This window comes from Oncorhynchus mykiss, chromosome 12 (assembly GCF_057628025.1).
Source record: "Oncorhynchus mykiss isolate SJ-2025 chromosome 12, ASM5762802v1, whole genome shotgun sequence".
NCBI classification, from domain to species: domain Eukaryota; kingdom Metazoa; phylum Chordata; class Actinopteri; order Salmoniformes; family Salmonidae; genus Oncorhynchus; species Oncorhynchus mykiss.
The window spans coordinates 2,107,835-2,129,880 of NC_143033.1; the positions used below are offsets into that span (position 1 = coordinate 2,107,835).

The 22,046-nt window shown below is 43.7% G+C and overlaps 1 protein-coding gene across 2 annotated transcripts in view; it reads left to right on the forward strand.

Annotated features, from left to right (window-relative positions):
- Positions 1-18,092, forward strand: part of il11ra (interleukin 11 receptor subunit alpha) — a 108,317-nt gene extending 90,225 nt beyond the window's left edge. Inside the window, exons 9-12 of one of the 2 annotated variants that reach the window (XM_036936730.2) lie at positions 6,333-6,422; positions 10,862-10,955; positions 11,409-11,488; positions 14,580-18,092. In XM_036936730.2, the coding sequence (XP_036792625.1) occupies positions 6,333-6,422; positions 10,862-10,955; positions 11,409-11,487 (263 nt within the window). In that variant the 3' untranslated portion in view covers position 11,488; positions 14,580-18,092. Of the gene's footprint in view, positions 1-2,468; positions 2,969-6,332; positions 6,423-10,861; positions 10,956-11,408; positions 11,489-14,579 lie in introns of those variants that run through there. The other variant, XM_036936732.2, reaches the window with a different exon arrangement.
- The last annotated feature ends 3,954 nt before the right edge of the window (positions 18,093-22,046 follow it).

Below are 22,046 nucleotides of genomic sequence, written 5' to 3' on the forward strand. Positions count from 1 at the left end.
ACATGACAAAAAAACATTAAAATAATGTTTTTGATCACGTGTATATATATACATAGATATATATATATATATATATATATAAAAATGTTTTTATTCATGTTTTAAATTAAATATCCTTGGAATGTTTTCCTAATATTCACCAAAATGTTCCCAGCAAACCTAAAATGTTTCTATGATAGTTCCCAGAACATTCATTAGGTTGCAGAAAATGTTCTTATAACATAAAAACTGTCCAGTTGTGCTGAAGATGATACAATGTTTATATAAAACATTTACCTAATGTTGCAAGAACGTTCCCAGAACACATTTAGTCTGTTCTTATAAGGTTCTCAGAAAACATTTAGTCTGATCTTATAAGGTTCTCAGAACACATTTAGTCTGTTCTTATAAGGTCCTCAGAACACATTTAGTCTGTTCTTATAAGGTTCTCAGTAAACATTTAGTCTGTTCTTATAAGGTTCTCAGAACACATTTAGTCTGTTCTTATAAGGTTCTCAGAACACATTTAGTCTGTTCTTATAAGGTTCTCAGAACACATTTAGTCTGTTCTTTAAAGGTTCTCAGAACACATTTAGTCTGTTCTTTAAAGGTTCTCAGAACACATTTAGTCTGTTCTTTAAAGGTTCTCAGAACACATTTAGTCTGTTCTTTAAAGGTTCTCAGAACACATTTAGTCTGTTCTTATAAGGTTCTCAGAACACATTTAGTCTGTTCTTATAAGGTTCTCAGAACACATTTAGTCTGTTCTTATAAGGTTCTCAGAACACATTTAGTCTGTTCTCTAAAGGTTCTCAGAATGTTTCGTTACGTTGTGTTTACAGTCTGGCAGGAACATTGTGGGGACATCACAGAAGATGAACTGTCCAGTTGTGTGGATGATTATACAATCTTTATTTTAGGGTGCAAAATAACATTCACATGATGTTACAAGAACGTTCTTAGAACAGTGATGTTCTTTAAAAGTTCCTAAAACATGTATTTCGGATGTGGGAACATCGTGGGAATATGACAAGAGATAGGTTCCCAGAACAGTACAACTGTCCGGTTGTCCTGTCATGTATCAGGGTGCACAAAACAGTCCTTTGATGTTGTAATATTGTTGACAGAACAGCTGGTCTAAGTTGTTTAACACTAGAACCTCCTGGCCTTTCAGCCTATAACCCATTAGAGAACGTTGAGAACATTACAGGGTGTCCCCTTTAATATACGCATCAGATGCATATCAAACCACAAGGTGTGCAAACATAATCACCAATGCTTGATAAATAGTGCATAAATGAAGAATATTTAGTGGAAATATATCCATTTAAAATATAACAACAATAGTTTGTTTGTTCAAGGATATGTTTTGTATAATTTTACAAAGGCCTAGTGAAAAACTTAGGCCTAAAGCCAATTTTGTAGACTTCCTGCCAATGACATTCTAACAGTCTAATAAAAACATTTCGTATATGATATCGGAAGAAAAATCATTAGTTGTCTTTATGAAGGTCTTACATAACATTAGAATACTAAAAAAAATATTATTTCAAATAATTTGATTTGGTGTGACCACCATTTGCCTCATGCAACACGACACATCTCCTTCATGTAGAGTTTAACAGGCTGTTGATTGTATCCTGTGGAATGTCGTCCCACTCCTCTTCAATGGCTGTGCGAAGTTGCTGGATATTGGTGGGAACTGGAACACGCTGTCGTATACGTCGATCCAGAGCATCCCACACATGCTCAATGGGTGACATGTCTGGTGAGTATGCAGGCCATGGAGGAGTGTGTTGTCCTGGCACCACCTGGCCAGGTCTCTGACCTCCTCCCTATATGCTAACTCATCGTCACCGGTGATCAGGCCTACCACCGTTGTGTTGTCAGCAAACTTAATGATGGTGTTGGAGTTGTGCTTGGCCATGCAGTCGTGGGTGAACATGGAGTACAGGAGGGGACTGAGCACGCACCCCTGGGGAGCACCAGTGTTGAGGATCAGCGTGGCAGATGTGTTGTTCCCTACCCTTACCACCTGGGGGCGGCCCGTCAGGAAGCCCAGGATCCAGTTGCAGAGAGAGGTGTTTAGAGAGGTGTTTAGTCCCAGGGTCCTTAGCTTAGCAATGAGCTTTGAGGTCACTATGGTGTTGAAGTCTGAGCTGTAGTCAATGAACAGCATTCTCACAAAGGTGTTCCTTTTGTCCAGGTGGGAAAGTGTGATTGAGATTGCGTAATCTGTGGATCTGTTTGGGTGGAATGTGAATTGGAGTGAGTCTAGGGTTTCAGCTAAAAAGTACATGTAGTATGCCGCTGATTTGTATCTGCAACAAGTCATATTTTCTTCATGCACATTATTTAATATTCACCTGAAAATCTGTCGCCAATTGGATGGAAACCTAGTTAGTTAGTGATCATATTTTGTTGCGATATTCATACCTGGAGACATTTGTAATTTAACACATTTTTCTCCTATTTTTCTGCCTGTCCAGTCCAGGGTACATTGCGTACTGCTGCCCAGTGGCTCCCCCCTTGCCAGGGAGGGCTATCCAGATGACTTTGGCTGTGTCCCAATCCAAAGGCAGCTGTCTGCTGCATCACTTGACATTCCACAGAGCACCAGATGTTTGTTTACGTTGTAGAGGAACTAGTGATAACAATTAAGTGAACAACTATCCCAACATGGAAATATCACCAATGACAAGTAATAGATTCCATCTCCTTTTTACCTGTTAATGGATGAAGGTATTAGTGTCCTCCTCTCAACATTGCTTGGTCTGCTGCTCCATCGTTGTGGACATGACACTGATACGTAGACTATGTGTGACATTTAAAATGTATTTCAGTGCTGGACTAATAATGTTCTGTACTATGTCTTATGTCATGTTTCATGACCCCAGGAAGAGTAGTTGGTAATCTTGCTTGTTTGTAGGTGACCAAATACTTATTTTACAACATAATTAGCAAATAAATTCATTAAAAATCCTACAATGTGATTTTCTGCATTTTTTTCTCATCTTGTCTGTCATAGTTGAAGTGTACCTATGATGAAAATTACAGGCCTCTCTCATCTTTTTAAGTGGGAGAACTTGCACAATTGGTGGCTGACTAAATACTTTTTTGCCCCACTGTATCTGTAAATCGCAACTCGCAGATATGTGAGGCCTCTCTGAACTCAATACAACTCACAGATACACTACCATTCAAAAGTTTGGAGTCAGTTAGACATGTCCTTGTTTTTGTCCATTAAAATAACATCAAATTGATCAGAAATACAGTGTAGACATTGATAATGTTGTAAATGACTATTGTAGCTGGAAACGTCAGATGTTATTATGGAATATCTACATAGGCATACAAAGGCCCATTATCAGCAACCATCACTCCTGTGTTCCAATGACACATTGTGTTAGCTAATCCAAGTGTATCATTTTAAAAGGCTAAGTGATCATTAGAAAGCCCTTTTGCAATTACAGTGGGTAGACAAGTATTTGATACACTCTCGATTTTGCAGGTTTTCCTACTTACAAAGCATGTAGAGGTCTGTAATTTTTATCATAGGTACACTTCAACTGTGAGAGACGGAATCTAAAACAAAAATCCAGAACATCACATTGTATGATTTTTAAGTAATTAATTTGCATTTTATTGCATGACATAAGTATTTGATCACCTACCAACCAGTAAGAATTCCGGCTCTCACAGCCCTCCTGTTCTCCACTCATTACCTGTATTAACTGCACCTGTTTGAACTCGTTACCTGTATAAAATACACCTGTCCACACACTCAATCAAACAGACTCCAACCTCTCCACAATGGCCAAGACCAGAGGGCTGTGTAAGGACATCAGGGATACAATTGTTGACCTGCACAAGGCTGGGATGGGCTACAGGACAATAGGCAAGCAGCTTGGTGAGAAGGCAACAACTGTTGGCGCAATTATTAGAAAATGGAAGAAGTTCAAGATGACGGTCAATCACCCTCGGTCTGGGGCTCCATGCAAGATCTCACCTCGTGGGGCATCAATGATCATGAGGAAGGTGAGGGATCAGCCTGGTCAATGACCTGAAGAGAGCTGGGACCACAGTCTCAAAGAAAACCATTAGTAACACACTATGCCGTCATGGATTAAAATCCTGCAGAGCACGCAAGGTCCCCCTGCTCAAGCCAGCGCATGTCCAGGCCCGTCTGAAGTTTGCCAATGACCATCTGGAGGATCCAGAGGAGGAATGGGAGAAGGTCATGTGGTCTGATGAGACAAAAATAGAGCTTTTTGGTCTAAACTCCACTCACCGTGTTTGGAAGAAGAAGGATGAGTACAACCCCAAGAACACCATCCCAACCGTGAAGCATGGAGGTGGAAATATCATTCTTTGGGGATGCTTTTCTGTAAAGGGGACAGGACGACTGCACCGTATTGAGGGGAGGATGGATGGGGCCATGTATTGCGAGATCTTGGCCAACAACCTCCTTCCTTCAGTAAGAGCATTGAAGATGGGTCATGGCTGGGTCTTCCAGCATGACAACGACCCGAAACAGACAGCCAGGGCAACTAAGGAGTGGATCCGTAAGAAGCATCTCAAGGTCCTGGAGTGGCCTAGCCAATCTCCAGACCTGAACCCAATAGAAAATCTTTGGAGGGAGCTGAAAGTCTGTATTGCCCAGCGACAGCCCCGAAACCTGAAGGATCTGGAGAAGGTCTGTATGGAGGAGTGGGCCAAAATCCCTGCTGCAGTGTGTGCAAACCTGGTCAAGAACTACAGGAAACGTATGATCTCTGTAATTGCAAACAAAGGTTTCTGTACCAAATATTAAGTTCTGCTTTTCTGATGTATCAAATACTTATGTCATGCAATAAAATCCAAATGAATTACTTAAAAATCATACAATGTGATTTTCTGGATTTTTGTTTTAGATTCCGTCTCTCAAAGTTGAAGTGTACCTATGATACAATTATAGATAGACCTCTACATGCTTTGTAAGTAGGAAAACCTGCACAATCAGCAGTGTATCAAATACTTATTCTCCCCATTGTATGTTAGCACAGCTGAAAACTGTTGCACTGAATAAAGAAGCAATAAAACTGTCCTTTAGACTAGTTGAGTATCTGAAGCATCAGCATTTGTGGGTTTGATTACAGGCTCAAAATGGCCAGAAATAAATACATTTCTCCTGAAACTCGTCAGTCTATTCTTGTTCTGAGAAATGAAGGCTATTCCATGCGAGAAATTGCCAAGAAACTGAAGATCTCGTACAATGTTGTGTACTACTCCCTTCACAGAACTGCTCAAACTGCCTAGGCAAGAGGACAAGTACATTAGAGTGTCTAGTTTGAGAAACAGACGCCTCACAAGTCCTCAACTGGCAGCTTCATTAAATAGTACCCACAAAACACCAGTCTCAACGTCAACAGTGAAAAGGCGACTCTGGGAAGCTGGCTTTCTAGGCAGAGTTCCTCTGTCCATTGTCTGTGTTCTTTTGCCCAACTTAATATTTTATTTTTATTGGCCAGTCTGAGAAATGGCTTTTTCTTTGTAAATCTGCCTAGAAGGCCAGCATCCCGGAGTCACCTCTTCACTGGTGACGTTGAGACCAATGTTTTAATGAAGCTGCCAATAAATGTTTTAGGAATATCTAAAGAACGTAAAACATGTGTTCTGAGAACGTTCTTGTAACATCATGTGAATGTTTTTTTTCACCCTAAAATAAAGATTGTATAATCATCCACACAACTGGACAGTTCATCTTCTGTGATGTCCCCACAATGTTCCCTACAAACTGTAAACACAACGTAACGAAACATTCTGAGAACCTTTAGAGAACAGACTAAATGTGTTCTGAGAACCTTATAAGAACAGACTAAATGTGTTCTGAGAACCTTATAAGAACAGACTAAATGTGTTCTGAGAACCTTATAAGAACAGACTAAATGTGTTCTGAGAACTTTATAAGAACAGACTAAATGTGTTCTGAGAGCCTTATAAGAACAGACTAAATGTGTTCTGAGAACCTTTAAAGAACAGACTAAATGTGTTCTGAGGACCTTATAAGAACAGACTAAATGTGTTCTGAGAACATTCTTGCAACATTAGGTGAATATTTTATATAAACATTGTATCATCATCAGTTTTTTTGTGTTATGAGAACATTTGCCTCAACCTAACAAATGTTCTGGGAACTATCACAGAACCAGTGTTGGTTTGCTGGGCTTCATGGTGATTTCCTTTACTTTAGACATTGCCTACAACTGGACCTTTATTAAACCCAGCACAGCGGTTGAATAGACTCTACTTTCTCACTACAGTTACTTGGTCTGAGGTGTTGTTAACAGGTCTAGTCTTTGTAAATCCTACAGGTAGTACTGCCGAGCCTACTGAAGAAACGTTCCCTGTCGACTACAACGACACGGACGCAGACGCCTCTACAGCCAACACCAAGTCAGAGAGTAAGTATGCCTTGTCTGAGCCAGAACGTCACATAGAGCAGGAGTCTCTCTCCTGTTTCTGTAGCAGTTAGCCTTGTCTGAGCCAGAACATCACATAGAGCAGGAGTCTCTCTCCTGTTTCTGTAGCAGTAAGCCCTGTCTGAGCCAGAACGTCACATAGAGCAGGAGTCTCTCTCCTGTTTCTGTAGCAGTTAGCCCTGTCTGAGCCAGAACGTCACATAGAGCAGGAGTCTCTCTCCTGTTTCTGTAGCAGGACACTAGTCTATCTCCTGTTGTCTTGTCTGAGCCAGGGCAGCTTGATGTACAGGACACCCCCTGGACAGGACACTAGTCAGTTAGCCTAGTCTGAACCAGAGCAGCGTGATGTACAGGACACTAGTCAGTTAGCCTAGTCTGAGCCAGAGCAGCGTGATGTACAGTACACCCCCTGGACAGGACACTAGTCAGTTAGCCTAGTCTGAACCAGAGCAGCGTGATGTACAGGACACCCCCTGGACAGGACACACCCTGGTCTTGATGTACGTCGTTGCTCCTCTTTCTACCTGCTGGATTCTCTTTCTGTTTTCAATGGCAGAGAGTGCTGAGTAGGGAGAGAGGGAGGGAGGGAGAGAGGGAGGGAGAGAGAGGATGGAGAGAGAAAAGGGAGGGAGGGAGGGAGGGAGGGAGGGAGGGAGGGAGGGAGGGAGGGAGGGAGGGAGGGAGGGAGGGAGGGAGAAAAGAGAGGGAGGGAGGGAGGGAGGGAGGGGGAGAGAGAGATTGAGAGAGAGAGCAAAGGAGAGAGAGAAAGAGCTTTGATTAAATATTTAGTATCAGATCTCTGCTGTCCTGCCAGATGTTTTTTTATCTGCTGTTGCCAGATGTCCTCCATCTTGTGGAAATACAGTTGTTTTATTTTATTTCATCACACAAACATTGTACAGAACAAAACACAACTATGAAAATAAAAGGTTCAACTTCCACAGTCCACATATGGGTGTCTGATGTGTGTCTCTCAGTAACATTCATGTTTGTCTGAACGCTCTATTTGACTGGCCTTACCTGTGTTTCCCTCCAGAGGGAAGTTAAAACTGAATGAAGAGACAAACCTTTCAACTCATCTAGTTAACAGGATACACATACATTACTTCAGTCTCTCTATATACATCAGTCTCTCTCTATACATCAATATCTACAGTATATACAGCAGTCTCTCTCTATACATTAGTCTATATATATACACCAGTCTCTCTATATACATCAGTCTCTATATACATCAGTCTCTATATACATCAGTCTCTCTATATACATCAGTCTCTATATACATCAGTCTCTCTATATACATCAGTCTCTATATACATCAGTCTCTCTATATACACCAGTCTCTCTATACACCAGTCTCTCTATATTTCAGTCTATATATATACAGCAGTCTCTCTCTATACATCAGTCTATATATATACACCAGTCTCTCTATATACATCAGTCTCTCTATACATCAGTCTCTCTATACCTCAGTCTCTCTATATACATCAGTCTCTCTATATACATCAGTCTCTCTATATACATCATTGTCTCTATATACACCAGTCTCTCTATATACATCAGTCTATATATATATAGCAGTCTCTCTCTATACACCAGTCTCTCTATATACATCAGTCTCTCTAAATACATCAGTCTCTCTATACAGCAGTCTCTCTCTATACATCAGCCTATATATATACATCAGTTCCTCTATATACATCAGTCTCTCTATATACATCAGTCTCTATATACATCAGTCTCTCTCTGTATACATCAGTCTCTCTCTATACATCAGTTCCTCTATATACATCAGTCTCTATATACACCAGTTCCTCTATATACATCAGTCTCTCTATATACATCAGTCTCTATATACATCAGTCTCTCTCTGTATACATCAGTCTCTCTCTATACATCAGTTCCTCTATATACATCAGTCTCTCTCTATATATGCATCAGTCTCTCTTTAAACCAGTCTTTCTATACACAAGTCTCTCTATATACATCAGTCTCTATATACATCAGTCTCTCTATATACATCAGTCTCTATATACATCAGTCTTTATATACATCAGTCTCTCTCTATATATGCATCAGTCTCTCTTTAAACCAGTCTTTCTATACACAAGTCTCTCTATATACATCAGTCTCTCTATATACATCAGTCTCTATATACATCAGTCTCTATATACACCAGTCTCTCTATATACATCAGTCTCTATATACATCAGTCTCTATATACATCAGTCTCTATATACACCAGTCTCTCTACACACCAGTCTCTATATACATCAGTCTCTATATACATCAGTCTCTCTATACATCAGTCTCTCTCTGTATACATCAGTCTCTCTCTATACATCAGTCTCTCTATACATCAGTCTCTCTATATACATCAGTCTCTCTATATACATTAGTCTCTCTCTATACATCAGTCTCTCTATATACATCAGTCTCTCTATACACCAGTCTCTCTATATACAGCAGTCTCTCTATATACATTAGTCTCTCTCTATACATTAGTCTCTCTCTATACATCAGTCTCTCTATACACCAGTCTCTCTATACACCAGTCTCTCTATACATCAGTCTCTCTATATACATCAGTCTCTCTATATACATCAGTCTCTCTATATACATTAGTCTCTCTATACATCAGTCTCTCTATATACATCAGTCTCTCTATATACATTAGTCTCTCTATACATCAGTCTCTCTCTATACTCCAGTCTCTATATATACATCAGTCTCTATATATACATCAGTCTCTCTATATACATTAGTCTCTCTATACATCAGTCTCTCTCTACATCAGTCTCTCTATATTCATCAGTCTCTCTATACATCAGTCTCTCTATACATCCTGTATACATCAGTCTATCTATACATCAGTCTCTCTATACATCAGTCTCTCTCTGTATACATCAGTCTCTCTCTATACATCAATCTCTATATATACATCCGTCTCTCTATATACATCAGTCTCTCTATATACATCAGTGTCTCTATATACATCAGTCTCTCTATACACCAGTCTCCATATACACCAGTCTCTCTATACACCAGTCTCTCTATACACCAGTCTCTATATACATCAGTCTCTATATACACCAGTCTCTCTACACACCAGTCTCTATATACATCAGTCTCTATATACATCAGTCTCTCTATACATCAGTCTCTCTCTGTATACATCAGTCTCTCTCTATACATCAGTTCCTCTATATTCATCAGTCTCTCTATATACATCAGTCTCTATATACATCAGTCTCTCTCTGTATACTTCAGTCTCTCTCTATACAACAGTTCCTCTATATACATCAGTCTCTATATACATCTGTCTCTATATTCATCAGTCTCTCTCTATATATACATCAGTCTCTCTATACATCAGTCTCTCTATATACATTAGTCTCTCTATACATCAGTCTCTCTATATACATTAGTCTCTCTATACATCAGTCTCTCTCTATACACCAGTCTCTATATATACATAAGTCTCTATATATACACCAGTCTCTATATATAATCAGTCTCTCTATATACATTAGTCTCTCTTTACATCAGTCTCTCTATACATCAGTCTCCCTCTACATCAGTCTCTCTCTATACACCAGTCTCTATATATATACATCAGTCTCATATATATCAGTCTCTCTATACATCAGTCTCTCTATATACATTAGTCTCTCTATACATCAGTCTCTATATACATCAGTCTCTCTATATACATTAGTCTCTCTATACATCAGTCTCTCTCTATACACCAGTCTCTATATATACATCAGTCTCTATATATACATCAGTCTCTATATATACATCAGTCTCTCTATACACCAGTCTCTATATACATCAGTCTCTCTATACACCAGTCTCTCTATACATCAGTCTCTTTATACAGAACCAGTCAACAGTTTAGACACACCTACTCATTCCATAGTTTTTCTTTATTTTGACTATTTTCTACATTGTAAAATAATAGTGAAGACATCAAAACTATGAAATAACACATAAGGAATCATGTAGTAACCAAAAAAGGTTTTAACAAATCAAAATATATTTTAAATTGGAGGTTCTTCAAAGTAGTCACCCTTTGCCTTGATGACAGCTTTGCACACTCTTAGCATCCTCTCAACCAGCTTAACCTGGAATACTTTTCCAAAACGTTTGAATGAGTAGGTGTGTCCAAAACCTTTGTCTGGTACTGTACTTCAGTCATTATTTTTCAACCACAGATCTAACTCTTCTTTAACTGTTCTAGTAATCATTTGTAATGAAAATACATTTAATTTGTAAAGCTTCACACCGAAATAATATACAAATAATAATAATAAAAAACAAATCCAAAACTCAGAACATTGTACGCCGTGTCTCATCCAGTGGATCGGAGAACAGAATGTATTCCAGAACTGTTTTCTCTCCTCTGTCTACTCTAGGCTCAGAGGATGATGGTGGCAGTCTGCTGATTCTACTGGCCCTGTTCGCTGTTATCATCCTGGTCCTGGTGTCCTCTCTATCGGTCCTCATGTGGTGAGATGATATACCATTTATCTGGTCCTGGTGTCCTCTTTATCGGTCCTCATGTGGTGAGATAATATACCATTTATCTGGTCCTGGTGTCCTCTTTATCGGTCCTCATGTGGTGAGATAATATACCATTTATCTGGCCCTGGTGTCCTCTCTATCGGTCCTCATGTGGTGAGATAATAAACCATTTATCTGGCCCTGGTGTCCTCTCTATCGGTCCTCATGTGGTGAGATAATATACCATTTATCTGGCCCTGGTGTCCTCTCTATCGGTCCTCATGTGGTGAGATAATATACCATTTATCTGGTCCTGGTGTCCTCTATCTCATATAATAAGATCCGTATACCTGTTATCCTAGTCTAAATCACACACACTGTAATACACAGTTTCTATAGCAAGTGAATTTAAACATTTATTCACATGTAAATATTAATCTTATTTTGTTTTCAATATAGGGTGAGGCAACGGAGGCGGGACAATGTGACAAAACAGGAACTAACCTCAATGGTGAAGATGAAGTCCATGCCAATCTAAAGTGAGCAAGCCTTGACCTCTAACCTCTAACCCTTATCACTGACCTCTAACCCTTATTACTGAACTCTAACCTATCATCCTTATCACTGACCTCTAACCTATAACCCTTATCACTGACCTCTAACCTCTAAAAAGAGTGCTCGCAATTTCAACCAACCACTGCACATTTACCATGTAATATGGTTGAATCAAGCCATACCACTAGATCACCTGTAGTCCACACACAGAGACACGTACAATGCTCTCCCTCGCCCTCCATTTGGCAAATCTGACCATAACTCCATCCTCCTGATTCCCGCTAACAAGTAAAAACTCAAACAGGAAGTACCAGTGACGTGTTCAATACGAAGCGGTCCAATGAAACAGATGCTAAGCTACAGGACTGTTTCGCTACAACAGACAGGAATACGGGATTCATCTGATGTCATTGAGGAGTATATGTGCATTAATGACGTCGTCCCCACAGTGACTGTACGTACATATCCCAACCAGAAGCCATGGATTACAGGCAACATCCTCACTGAGATATAGGCCGCTTTCAAGGAGCTGTTACACTAATCCGGACGCTTATAATAAATACTGCTATGCCCCCCGACGAACCACCAAACAGGCAAAGCATCAATACAGGACTAAGATTGTATCCTACTACATTAGCTCTGACGCTCGTCAGATGTAGCAGTGCTTGAAAACTATTACAGACTACAAAAGGAAACCCAGCCACGAGCTGCCCAGTGATGTGAGCCTACCAGACGAGCTAAATGCCTTCTATGCTTGCTTCAAGGCAAGGAATATTGAACCATGCATGAGAGCAACAGCTGTTCCAGACGACTGTGTGATCACGGTCTCCGTAGCCGACATGAGAAAGACCTTTAAACAGGTCAACATTCCCAAGGCCGCAGGGCCAGACGGATTACCAGGACGGTTTCTCCGGGCATGTGCTGACCAACTGGCAGGTGTCTTCACTGACATTTTCAACCTCTCACTAATCCAGTCTGTAATACCAACATGTTTCAAGCAGACCACCATAGTCCCTGTGCACAAGAACACCAATTTAACCTGCCTAAATGCACTCACGTCTGTAGCCATGAAGTGCTTTGAAAGGCTGGTAATGGCTCACATCAACACCATCATCCCAAACACACTAGACCCACTCCAATTTCCATACCTCCCCAACAGATCCACAGATGACAATCTTTATTGCACTCCACACTGCCCTTTCCCACCTGGACAAAAGAAACACCTACATGAGAATGCTATTCATTGATTACAGCTCAGCATTCAACACCACAGTACCCTCAATGCTCATCACTAAGCTAAGGACCCTGGGACCAAACACCTCCCTCTGCAACAGGATCCTGGACTTCCTGATGGGCCGCCCCCAGGTGGTAAGGCTAGGTAACAACGCATCTGCCACACTGACCTTCAACACGGGGGTCCTTCAGGGGTGTGTGTTTAGTCCCCTCCAAACTCCCTGTACATCCACAACTATGTGACCGCACACCGACTCCAACAGTAAGTTTGCTGACGACGCGGCGGTTGTAGGCCTGATCACGCGGCGGTTGTAGGCCTGATCACGCGGCGGTTGTAGGCCTGATCACGCGGCGGTTGTAGGCCTGATCACACGGCGGTTGTAGGCCTGATCACGCGGCGGTTGTAGGCCTGATCACGCGGCGGTTGTAGGCCTGATCACGCGGCGATTGTAGGCCTGATCACGCGGCGGTTGTAGGCCTGATCACGCGGCGGTTGTAGGCCTGATCACGCGGCGGTTGTAGGCCTGATCACGCGGCGGTTGTAGGCCTGATCACACGGCGGTTGTAGGCCTGATCACGCGGCGATTGTAGGCCTGATACTGCTGCACCATTGAGAGCATCTTGACTGGCTACATCACTGGGGCTGAGTTCCCTGCCATCCAGGTCCTCTGTACCAGGCGGTGTCAGAGGAAGGCACTAAAAGTTATCAAAGACTCCAGCCCCCTAAATCATAAACGATTCTCTCTGCTACAGCACAGAAAGCGCTACCGATGCACCAAGTCTGGAACCAACAGGACCCTGAACAGCTTCTACCCCCAAGCCATAAGACTGTTAAATAGTTAGTTGAATAGTTAACCACCTGGACTATCAATACCTCAATTACCTCGTACCCCTGCACATCGAGGAGAGAGAAAGGAAGAAGAGGAGAGAGAAGGGAAGTGGAGGAGAGAGAAGGGAAGAGGAGGAGAGAGAAGGGAAGAGGAGGAGAGAGAAGGGAAGAGGAGGAGAGAGAAGGGAAGAGGAGGAGAAAGAAGGGAAGAGGAGGAGAGAGAAGGGAAGAGGAGGAGAGAGAAGGGAAGAGGAGGAGAGAGAAGGGAAGAGGAGGAGAGAGAAGGGAAGAGGAGGAGAGAGAAGGCAAGAGAGGAACAACACATAAATCACATGTAATAATGCCTTTCTCTGACAGACAGGCCCTGCATAACATAATGACAGAGGCCGGGTGATGAATATAGAGAAGACAGACAGACAGAGAGACATATATTATAGTTAGGGTTGTAGTAAAAAACAACTCCTCTTCATATATTATAGTTAGTTCCTCTTCCCGTTTTGTTACTCATTGGGTATTTATTATTACTTTTTGAACTTTTCTATTATTTCTCTATTTTATTTCTCTCTGTGTTGTTGGGAAGGGACCTTAAGTAAACATTTCACTGTTAGTCTATACCTGTTGTTTACCAAGCATGTGACAATATGTGATTTGACTAACCCCAACTCTCATCCACCCACAGTACTACTGAACCCATCTGTGATATTTACGAGTTGGTGTGAAGATGGCTTTTGTGGCCTCGTATTGTAGACTCGTATTGTAGCCTCGTATTGTAGCCTCGTATTGTAGGCTTGTATTGTAGCCTCATATTGTAGGCTCGTATTGTAGCCTCGTATTGTAGCCTCATATTGTAGGCTCGTATTGTCTGTCCGTCCGTCCGTCCGTCTGTCTGTCTGTCTGTCTGTCTTCCTTCTCTATATCCATCAGCCAGCTCTGTCATTATGCAGGGTCTGTCTGTCTGTCCGCTTCCTTCCCCCTTCTCTCCTCCTATCTAACCTCCTCCCTCCTCTTCTCAGCCTAGGTTGGCCTCTCCTCTCAGCCCTTATAGGGCCCCTTGTCTCCACCAGGCCACACCCCCAACAGATGGGTGCAGCATCCACACAACACGACCCACAATCCACCATGCTACCCGCAAGCCATCTGGGACGTGTGCCGTGCCTGATCGCTGCCTGCCAACGAACAGACATGTTGAAACCAATGACTGACTCCTCCCACTGGAGTTTAACATCATCTGATTGGCTATGAGGCTCAATACTGCGTACTGTACAGTATGGAGCACCAACTAACAACATACCTGTCCTCCTCCCCTGAACTTCACTGACCGAACAAGGTATAGGTTCTGGTCTCTACCTTTCACATAGTTTTCCTTTCTGTGTACCTGATGATCTCATGGTCCTTCATTCATTTCAACTGTAAGAAGCATCACAGGGCATTATTGTAGAGACCGATTGGCATTATAAACTGTTTTAGACTGTTTATGAAGAGGGTATAGACAGATTGGCATTCTGCAGAATAGAGACTGCAATTCAGAGGAGAAGGAACGGACTGCAAACAAGGCTGCTGCTATTGGTCATTGGATGAAAAGGAGGGAACAGAGTTCGGCCATATCCATGCTGGCCAATCACTAGCAGTGTCTGGATGAAGTCATAACTTCCTGTATATCTGCATAGTTGCGTTAAATGAGTCAATGGAACACAGATGTTTTATTGACCAGACTGGAACACATTCAACAATCTGATCTAACAAAATAGATTTTCGGCAAATCTGTCATGATTTATGTATTGTAACAAGCCCACAATGTGGTTACTTACAGACTCCACCAGACTAGACTAGACTCCACCAGACTAGAGTAGACTAGACTCCACCAGACTAGACTAGACTTCACCAGACTAGACTAGACTTCACCAGACTAGACTAGACTCCACCAGACTAGACTAGACTCCACCAGACTAGACTAGACTCCACCAGACTAGAGTAGACTAGACCAGACTAGACTCCACCAGACTAGACTCCACCAGACTAGACTAGACTCCACCAGACTAGAGTAGACTAGACTAGACTCCACCAGAGCAGACTAGACTCCACCAGACTAGACTCCACCAGACCAGACTAGACTCCACCAGACTAGACTCCACCAGACTAGACTCCACCAGACCAGACTAGACTCCACCAGACTAGACTCCACCAGACCAGACTCCACCAGACTAGACTAGACTCCACCAGACTAGAGTAGACTAGACTAGACTCCACCAGACTAGACTAGACTAGACTCCACCAAACTAGACTCCACCAGACTAGACTAGACTAGACTCCACCAGACTAGAGTAGACTAGACTCCACCAGACTAGACTCCACCATACTAGAGTAGACTAGACTCCACCAGACTAGACTAGACTCCACCAGACTAGAGTAGACTCCACCAGACTAGAGTAGACTAGACGCCACCAGACTAGAGTAGACTAGACTCCACCAGACTAGACTCCACCAGACTAGAGTAGACTAGACTAGACTCCACCAGACTAGAGTAGACCAAACTAGACTCCACCAAACTAGACTCCACCAGACCAGACTCCACCAGACTAGACTAGACTCCACCAGACTAGAGTAGACTAGACTAGACTCCACCAGACTAGACTAGACTAGACTCCACCAGACTAGAGTAGACTAGACTCCACCAGACTAGACTAGACTCCACCAGACTAGAGTAGACTAGACTCCACCAGACTAGACTAGACTCCACCAGACTAGACTAGACTCCACCAGACTAGAGTAGACTAGACTCCACCAGACCAGACTAGACTCCACCAGACTAGAGTAGACTAGACTCCACCAGACTAGAGTAGACTAGACTCCACCAGACTAGACTCCACCAGACTAGAGTAGACTAGACTCCACCAGACTAGACTAGACTCCACCAGACTAGAGTAGACTAGACTCCACCAGACTAGAGTAGACTAGACTCCACCAGACTAGAATCCACCAGACTAGAGTAGACTAGACTCCACCAGACTAGACTCCACCAGACTAGAGTAGACTAGACTCCACCAGACTAGAGTAAACTCCACCAGACTAGAGTATACTAGACTCCACCAGACTAGACTAGACTCCGCCAGACTAGACTAGACTCCACCAGACTAGACTAGACTCCACCAGACTAGACTAGACTCCACCAGACCAGACCAGACTAGACTCCACCAGACTAGACTCCACCAGACTAGACTAGACTCCACCAGACTAGACTCCACCATACTAGAGTAGACCAGACTAGACTAGACCAGACTAGACTAGACTCCATCAGACTAGACTAGACTCCACCAGACCAGACTAGACCGGACTAGACCAGACTAGACTAGACCAGACTACCACTACCCGTCTGTGTGCCTTTCTCCCATGGTCTGGAGGTGTAGAGGATTGACATCTACAGAGTCCCAGCCCTGACAACCTTTACAGTCACATGACCCCTCCCCCCCATGGCCAAGACATCTACAGAGTCCCAGCCCTGACAACCTTTACAGTTTCATGAACCCCCCCCCATGGCCAAGACGTCTACAGAGTCCCAGCCCTGACAACCTTTACAGTTTCATGACCCCCCCATGGCCAAGACATCTACAGAGTCCCAGCCCTGACAACCTTTACAGTTCATGACCCCCCCCCCCCCCCCCCCCCCTCCCATGGCCAAGACATCTACAGAGTCCCAGCCCTGACAACCTTTACAGTTACATTACCCCCCCTCCCCCCATGGCCAAGACAACCTTTACAGTTCATGACCCCCCCCCCCCCCCCCATGGCCAAGACAGACCAATAATATGGTGACCCTCTCATCGTCACCCATTATGAGAGGGATTTAAACATTTCAGATACAACCAGCATTACATCAGTTCTCGTCCCTCCCATTTCCCAACATCACACAGTGTTATTCTGCTCTAAATGACAGTGGTGTTATTTGTTGGTTCTTTACATCGCTGTGTAGTCATGTGAAACACAACGTGCCTTTGTTCCAACTTCCTTTCTGAGATGATTTCACAACTGTAATGTTCTCTCAAGCTATTACCTATGCATGGATCCTATTGAAGCTTGGTGTATGTTGTATTCTATATTATATTAACCAACAGAATGAAATAGTTCCTATATATTATGTCTTTTTTTGTTGTTGAGATCTTTAGCTAAACTGTTATCTATGCACCATTCCCCAGTCAATGATATGAAGCTCAAATACAGTATGTACATATTTCCCAGTCTGTATATTCGTCCCACATGGCACCCTGTTCCCGTAGTGCTCTAGCTTTGACCAGGCCCATGCAGCTCTGGTCAACAGTAGTGTACTCTAATAGAGATTAGGGTGCCATGTGGGAAACACGATCATGTTGTTTTCATGATTCATAGTAATTAATCATATTTTGTTTTCTGTTTTCTGTGATAATGATCAACGGAAAGTGATTTGTCTCATTGATAATCAAAGTGAACATAAGCAATGTATGATTTTAAAAATTCAAACCCTGATTTAATAGCAATATTTCAAATCCAGGCGAGTTGAACTTCAGACTTATAGATGTGTTTGTGATGGATAATGTTTGCCCTACCTCTAACAATACATTGTGTTATCTGTGCCAAAGCCTTGCTATGCATATAGAAAATGGCAACTTTTACATGAGTCATGAGTCATCCCCTAGATGTCCTTTAGAGGTCATCCACCGTTTCCATAACATACTGAATCCTACAGCTGTCACCATTCAGTTTCCAAAACACACTGAATCCTACAGCTGTCACCATTCAGTTCCCATAACATACTGAACCCTACAGCTGTCACCATTCAGTTCCCATAACATACTGAATCCTACAGCTGTCACCATTCAGTTTCCAAAACATACTGAATTCTACAGCTGTCACCATTCAGTTCCCATAACATACTGAACCCTACAGCTGTCACCATTCAGTTTCCAAAACATACTGAATTCTACAGCTGTCACCATTCAGTTCCCATAACATACTGAACCCTACAGCTGTCACCATTCAGTTCCCATAACATACTGAACCCTACAGCTGTCACCATTCAGTTCCTATAACATTCTGAACCCTACAGCTGTCACCATTCAGTTTCCATAACATACTGAATCCTACAGCTGTCACCATTCAGTTTCCATAACATACTGAACCCTACAGCTGTCACCATTCAGTTTCCATAACATACTGAATCCTACAGCTGTCACCATTCAGTTCCCATAACATACTGAACCCTACAGCTGTCACCATTCAGTTTCCATAACATACTGAATCCTACAGCTGTCACCATTCAGTTTCCAAAACATACTGAATTCTACAGCTGTCACCATTCAGTTTCCAAAACATACTGAATCCTACAGCTGTCACCATTCAGTTTCCATAACATACTGAATCCTACAGCTGTCACCATTCAGTTTCCATAACATACTGAACCCTACAGCTGTCACCATTCAGTTCCCATAACATACTGAACCCTACGGCTGTCACCATTCAGTTTCCATAACATACTGAATTCTACAGCTGTCACCCTTCAGTTTCCATAACATACTGAATCCTACAGCTGTCACCATTCAGTTCCCATAACATACTGAATCCTACAGCTGTCACCATTCAGTTTCCATAACATACTGAATCCTACAGCTGTCACCCTTCAGTTTCCATAACATACTGAATGCTACAGCTGTCACCCTTCAGTTTCCATAACATACTGAATCCTACAGCTGTCACACTTCAAGTAGAGTCAGTACAAGTTATACACAAGATATCCCATCAGACTATAGTAGCATTGAGACTCTCTGATTTGTCTGACAGTCACCTGAGATAGTGACACATGGTTGACAATGGTGTTTTTACCTGACAGTACTGTAGGGACCAGGTTGAAGAGGGTTAGGGTTCTTGTGATGGTTAGGGTTCTTGTGATGGTTAGGGTTCTTGTGATGGTTAGGGTTGTTGTGATGGTTAGGGTTGTTGTGATGGTTAGGGTTGTTGTGATGGTTAAGTTTGTTGTGATGTGGGGTAGTCTACTGGTGTTGTCCACATGGTCCTGTGGTGGGGTGGTGGGGTAGTCTACTGGTGTTGTCCACATGGTCCTGTGGTGGGGTGGTCTACTGGTGTTGTTCACATGGTCCTGTGGTGGGGTGGTGGAGTAGTCTACTGGTGTTGTCCACATGGTCCTGTGGTGGGGTGGTCTACTGGTGTTGTTCACATGGTGGGGTGGTGGGGTGGTCTACTGGTGTTGTTCACATGGTCCTGTGGTGGGGTGGTGGGGTAGTCTACTGGTGTTGTTCACATGGTCCTGTGGTGGGGTGGTGGGGTAGTCTACTGGTGTTGTTCACATGGTCCTGTGGTGGGGTGGTGGGGTAGTCTACTGGTGTTGTTCACATGGTCCTGTGGTGGGGTAGTCTACTGGTGTTGTTCACATGGTCCTGTGGTGGGGTGGTGGGGTAGTCTACTGGTGTTGTTCACATGGTCCTGTGGTGGGGTGGTGGGGTAGTCTACTGGTGTTGTTCACATGGTCCTGTGGTGGGGTGGTGGGGTAGTCTACTGGTGTTGTTCACATGGTCATGTGGTGGGGTGGTGGGGTAGTCTACTGGTGTTGTTCACATGGTCCTGTGGTGGGGTGGTGGGGTAGTCTACTGGTGTTGTTCACATGGTCCTGTGGTGGGGTGGTGGGGTAGTCTACTGGTGTTGTTCACATGGTCCTGTGGTGGGGTGGTGGGGTAGTCTACTGGTGTTGTTCACATGGTCCTGTGGTGGGGTGGTGGGGTAGTCTACTGGTGTTGTTCACATGGTCCTGTGGTGGGGTGGTGGGGTAGTCTACTGGTGTTGTTCACATGGTCCTGTGGTGGGGTGGTGGGGTAGTCTACTGGTGTTGTCCACATGATCCTGTGGTGGGGTGGTGGGGTAGTCTACTGGTGTTGTTCACATGGTCCTGTGGTGGGGTAGTCTACTGGTGTTGTTCACATGGTCCTGTGGTGGGGTAGTCTACTGGTGTTGTTCACATGGTCCTGTGGTGGGGTAGTCTACTGGTGTTGTTCACATGGTCATGTGGTGGGGTGGTGGGGTAGTCTACTGGTGTTGTTCACATGGTCCTGTGGTGGGGTGGTGGGGTAGTCTACTGGTGTTGTTCACATGGTCCTGTGGTGGGGTGGTGGGGTAGTCTACTGGTGTTGTTCACATGGTCCTGTGGTGGGGTGGTGGGGTAGTCTACTGGTGTTGTTCACATGGTCCTGTGGTGGGGTGGTGGGGTAGTCTACTGGTGTTGTTCACATGGTCCTGTGGTGGGGTGGTGGGGTAGTCTACTGGTGTTGTCCACATGGTCCTGTGGTGGGGTGGTGGGGTAGTCTACTGGTGTTGTTCACATGGTCCTGTGGTGGGGTAGTCTACTGGTGTTGTTCACATGGTCCTGTGGTGGGGTAGTCTACTGGTGTTGTTCACATGGTCCTGTGGTGGGGTAGTCTACTGGTGTTGTTCACATGGTCATGTGGTGGGGTGGTGGGGTAGTCTACTGGTGTTGTTCACATGGTCCTGTGGTGGGGTGGTGGGGTAGTCTACTGGTGTTGTTCACATGGTCCTGTGGTGGGGTGGTGGGGTAGTCTACTGGTGTTGTTCACATGGTCCTGTGGTGGGGTGGTGGGGTAGTCTACTGGTGTTGTTCACATGGTCCTGTGGTGGGGTGGTGGGGTAGTCTACTGGTGTTGTTCACATGGTCCTGTGGTGGGGTGGTGGGGTAGTCTACTGGTGTTGTTCACATGGTCCTGTGGTGGGGTGGTGGGGTAGTCTACTGGTGTTGTTCACATGGTCCTGTGGTGGGGTGGTGGGGTAGTCTACTGGTGTTGTTCACATGGTCCTGTGGTGGGGTGGTGGGGTAGTCTACTGGTGTTGTTCACATGGTCCTGTGGTGGGGTAGTCTACTGGTGTTGTTCACATGGTCCTGTGGTGGGGTAGTCTACTGGTGTTGTTCACATGGTCCTGTGGTGAGGTGGTGGGGTAGTCTACTGGTGTTGTTCACATGGTCCTGTGGTGGGGTGGTATTCAGTCTGGTTGGATAATGTCATTATCTATAAAGGTAAGAAGTCGATTGTTTGTTTGAAGAGAAACTTCAAGTCTGTTTCATCACAATGCTCTTAACGTCTTACCAGAAACAGGCTGACAGATTCTTCTGGAGCTGTGGTATCATCTCTGCCTCATGTTGAAAAGGAGGGAGACCTTAGCCTTGATTTTCAGTTTTGGTCCGAGGGCCACATCGGGATTTTGAAATTCAACGGAGGGATGTATTTTTTGTGGGACTAATTGTTTGTTATAATCAATTTGCGGAGGTCTCCCGTGTGGCGCAGCGGTCTAAGCTACTGCATCGCAGTCATTACAGACCCGGGTTCGATCCCAGGCTGTGTCATAGCTGGCCGTGACTAAAAGACCCATGAGGCGGCACATAATTGGCCCATTGTCGTTCGGGTTAGGAGAGGGTTTGGCAGGCCAAGATT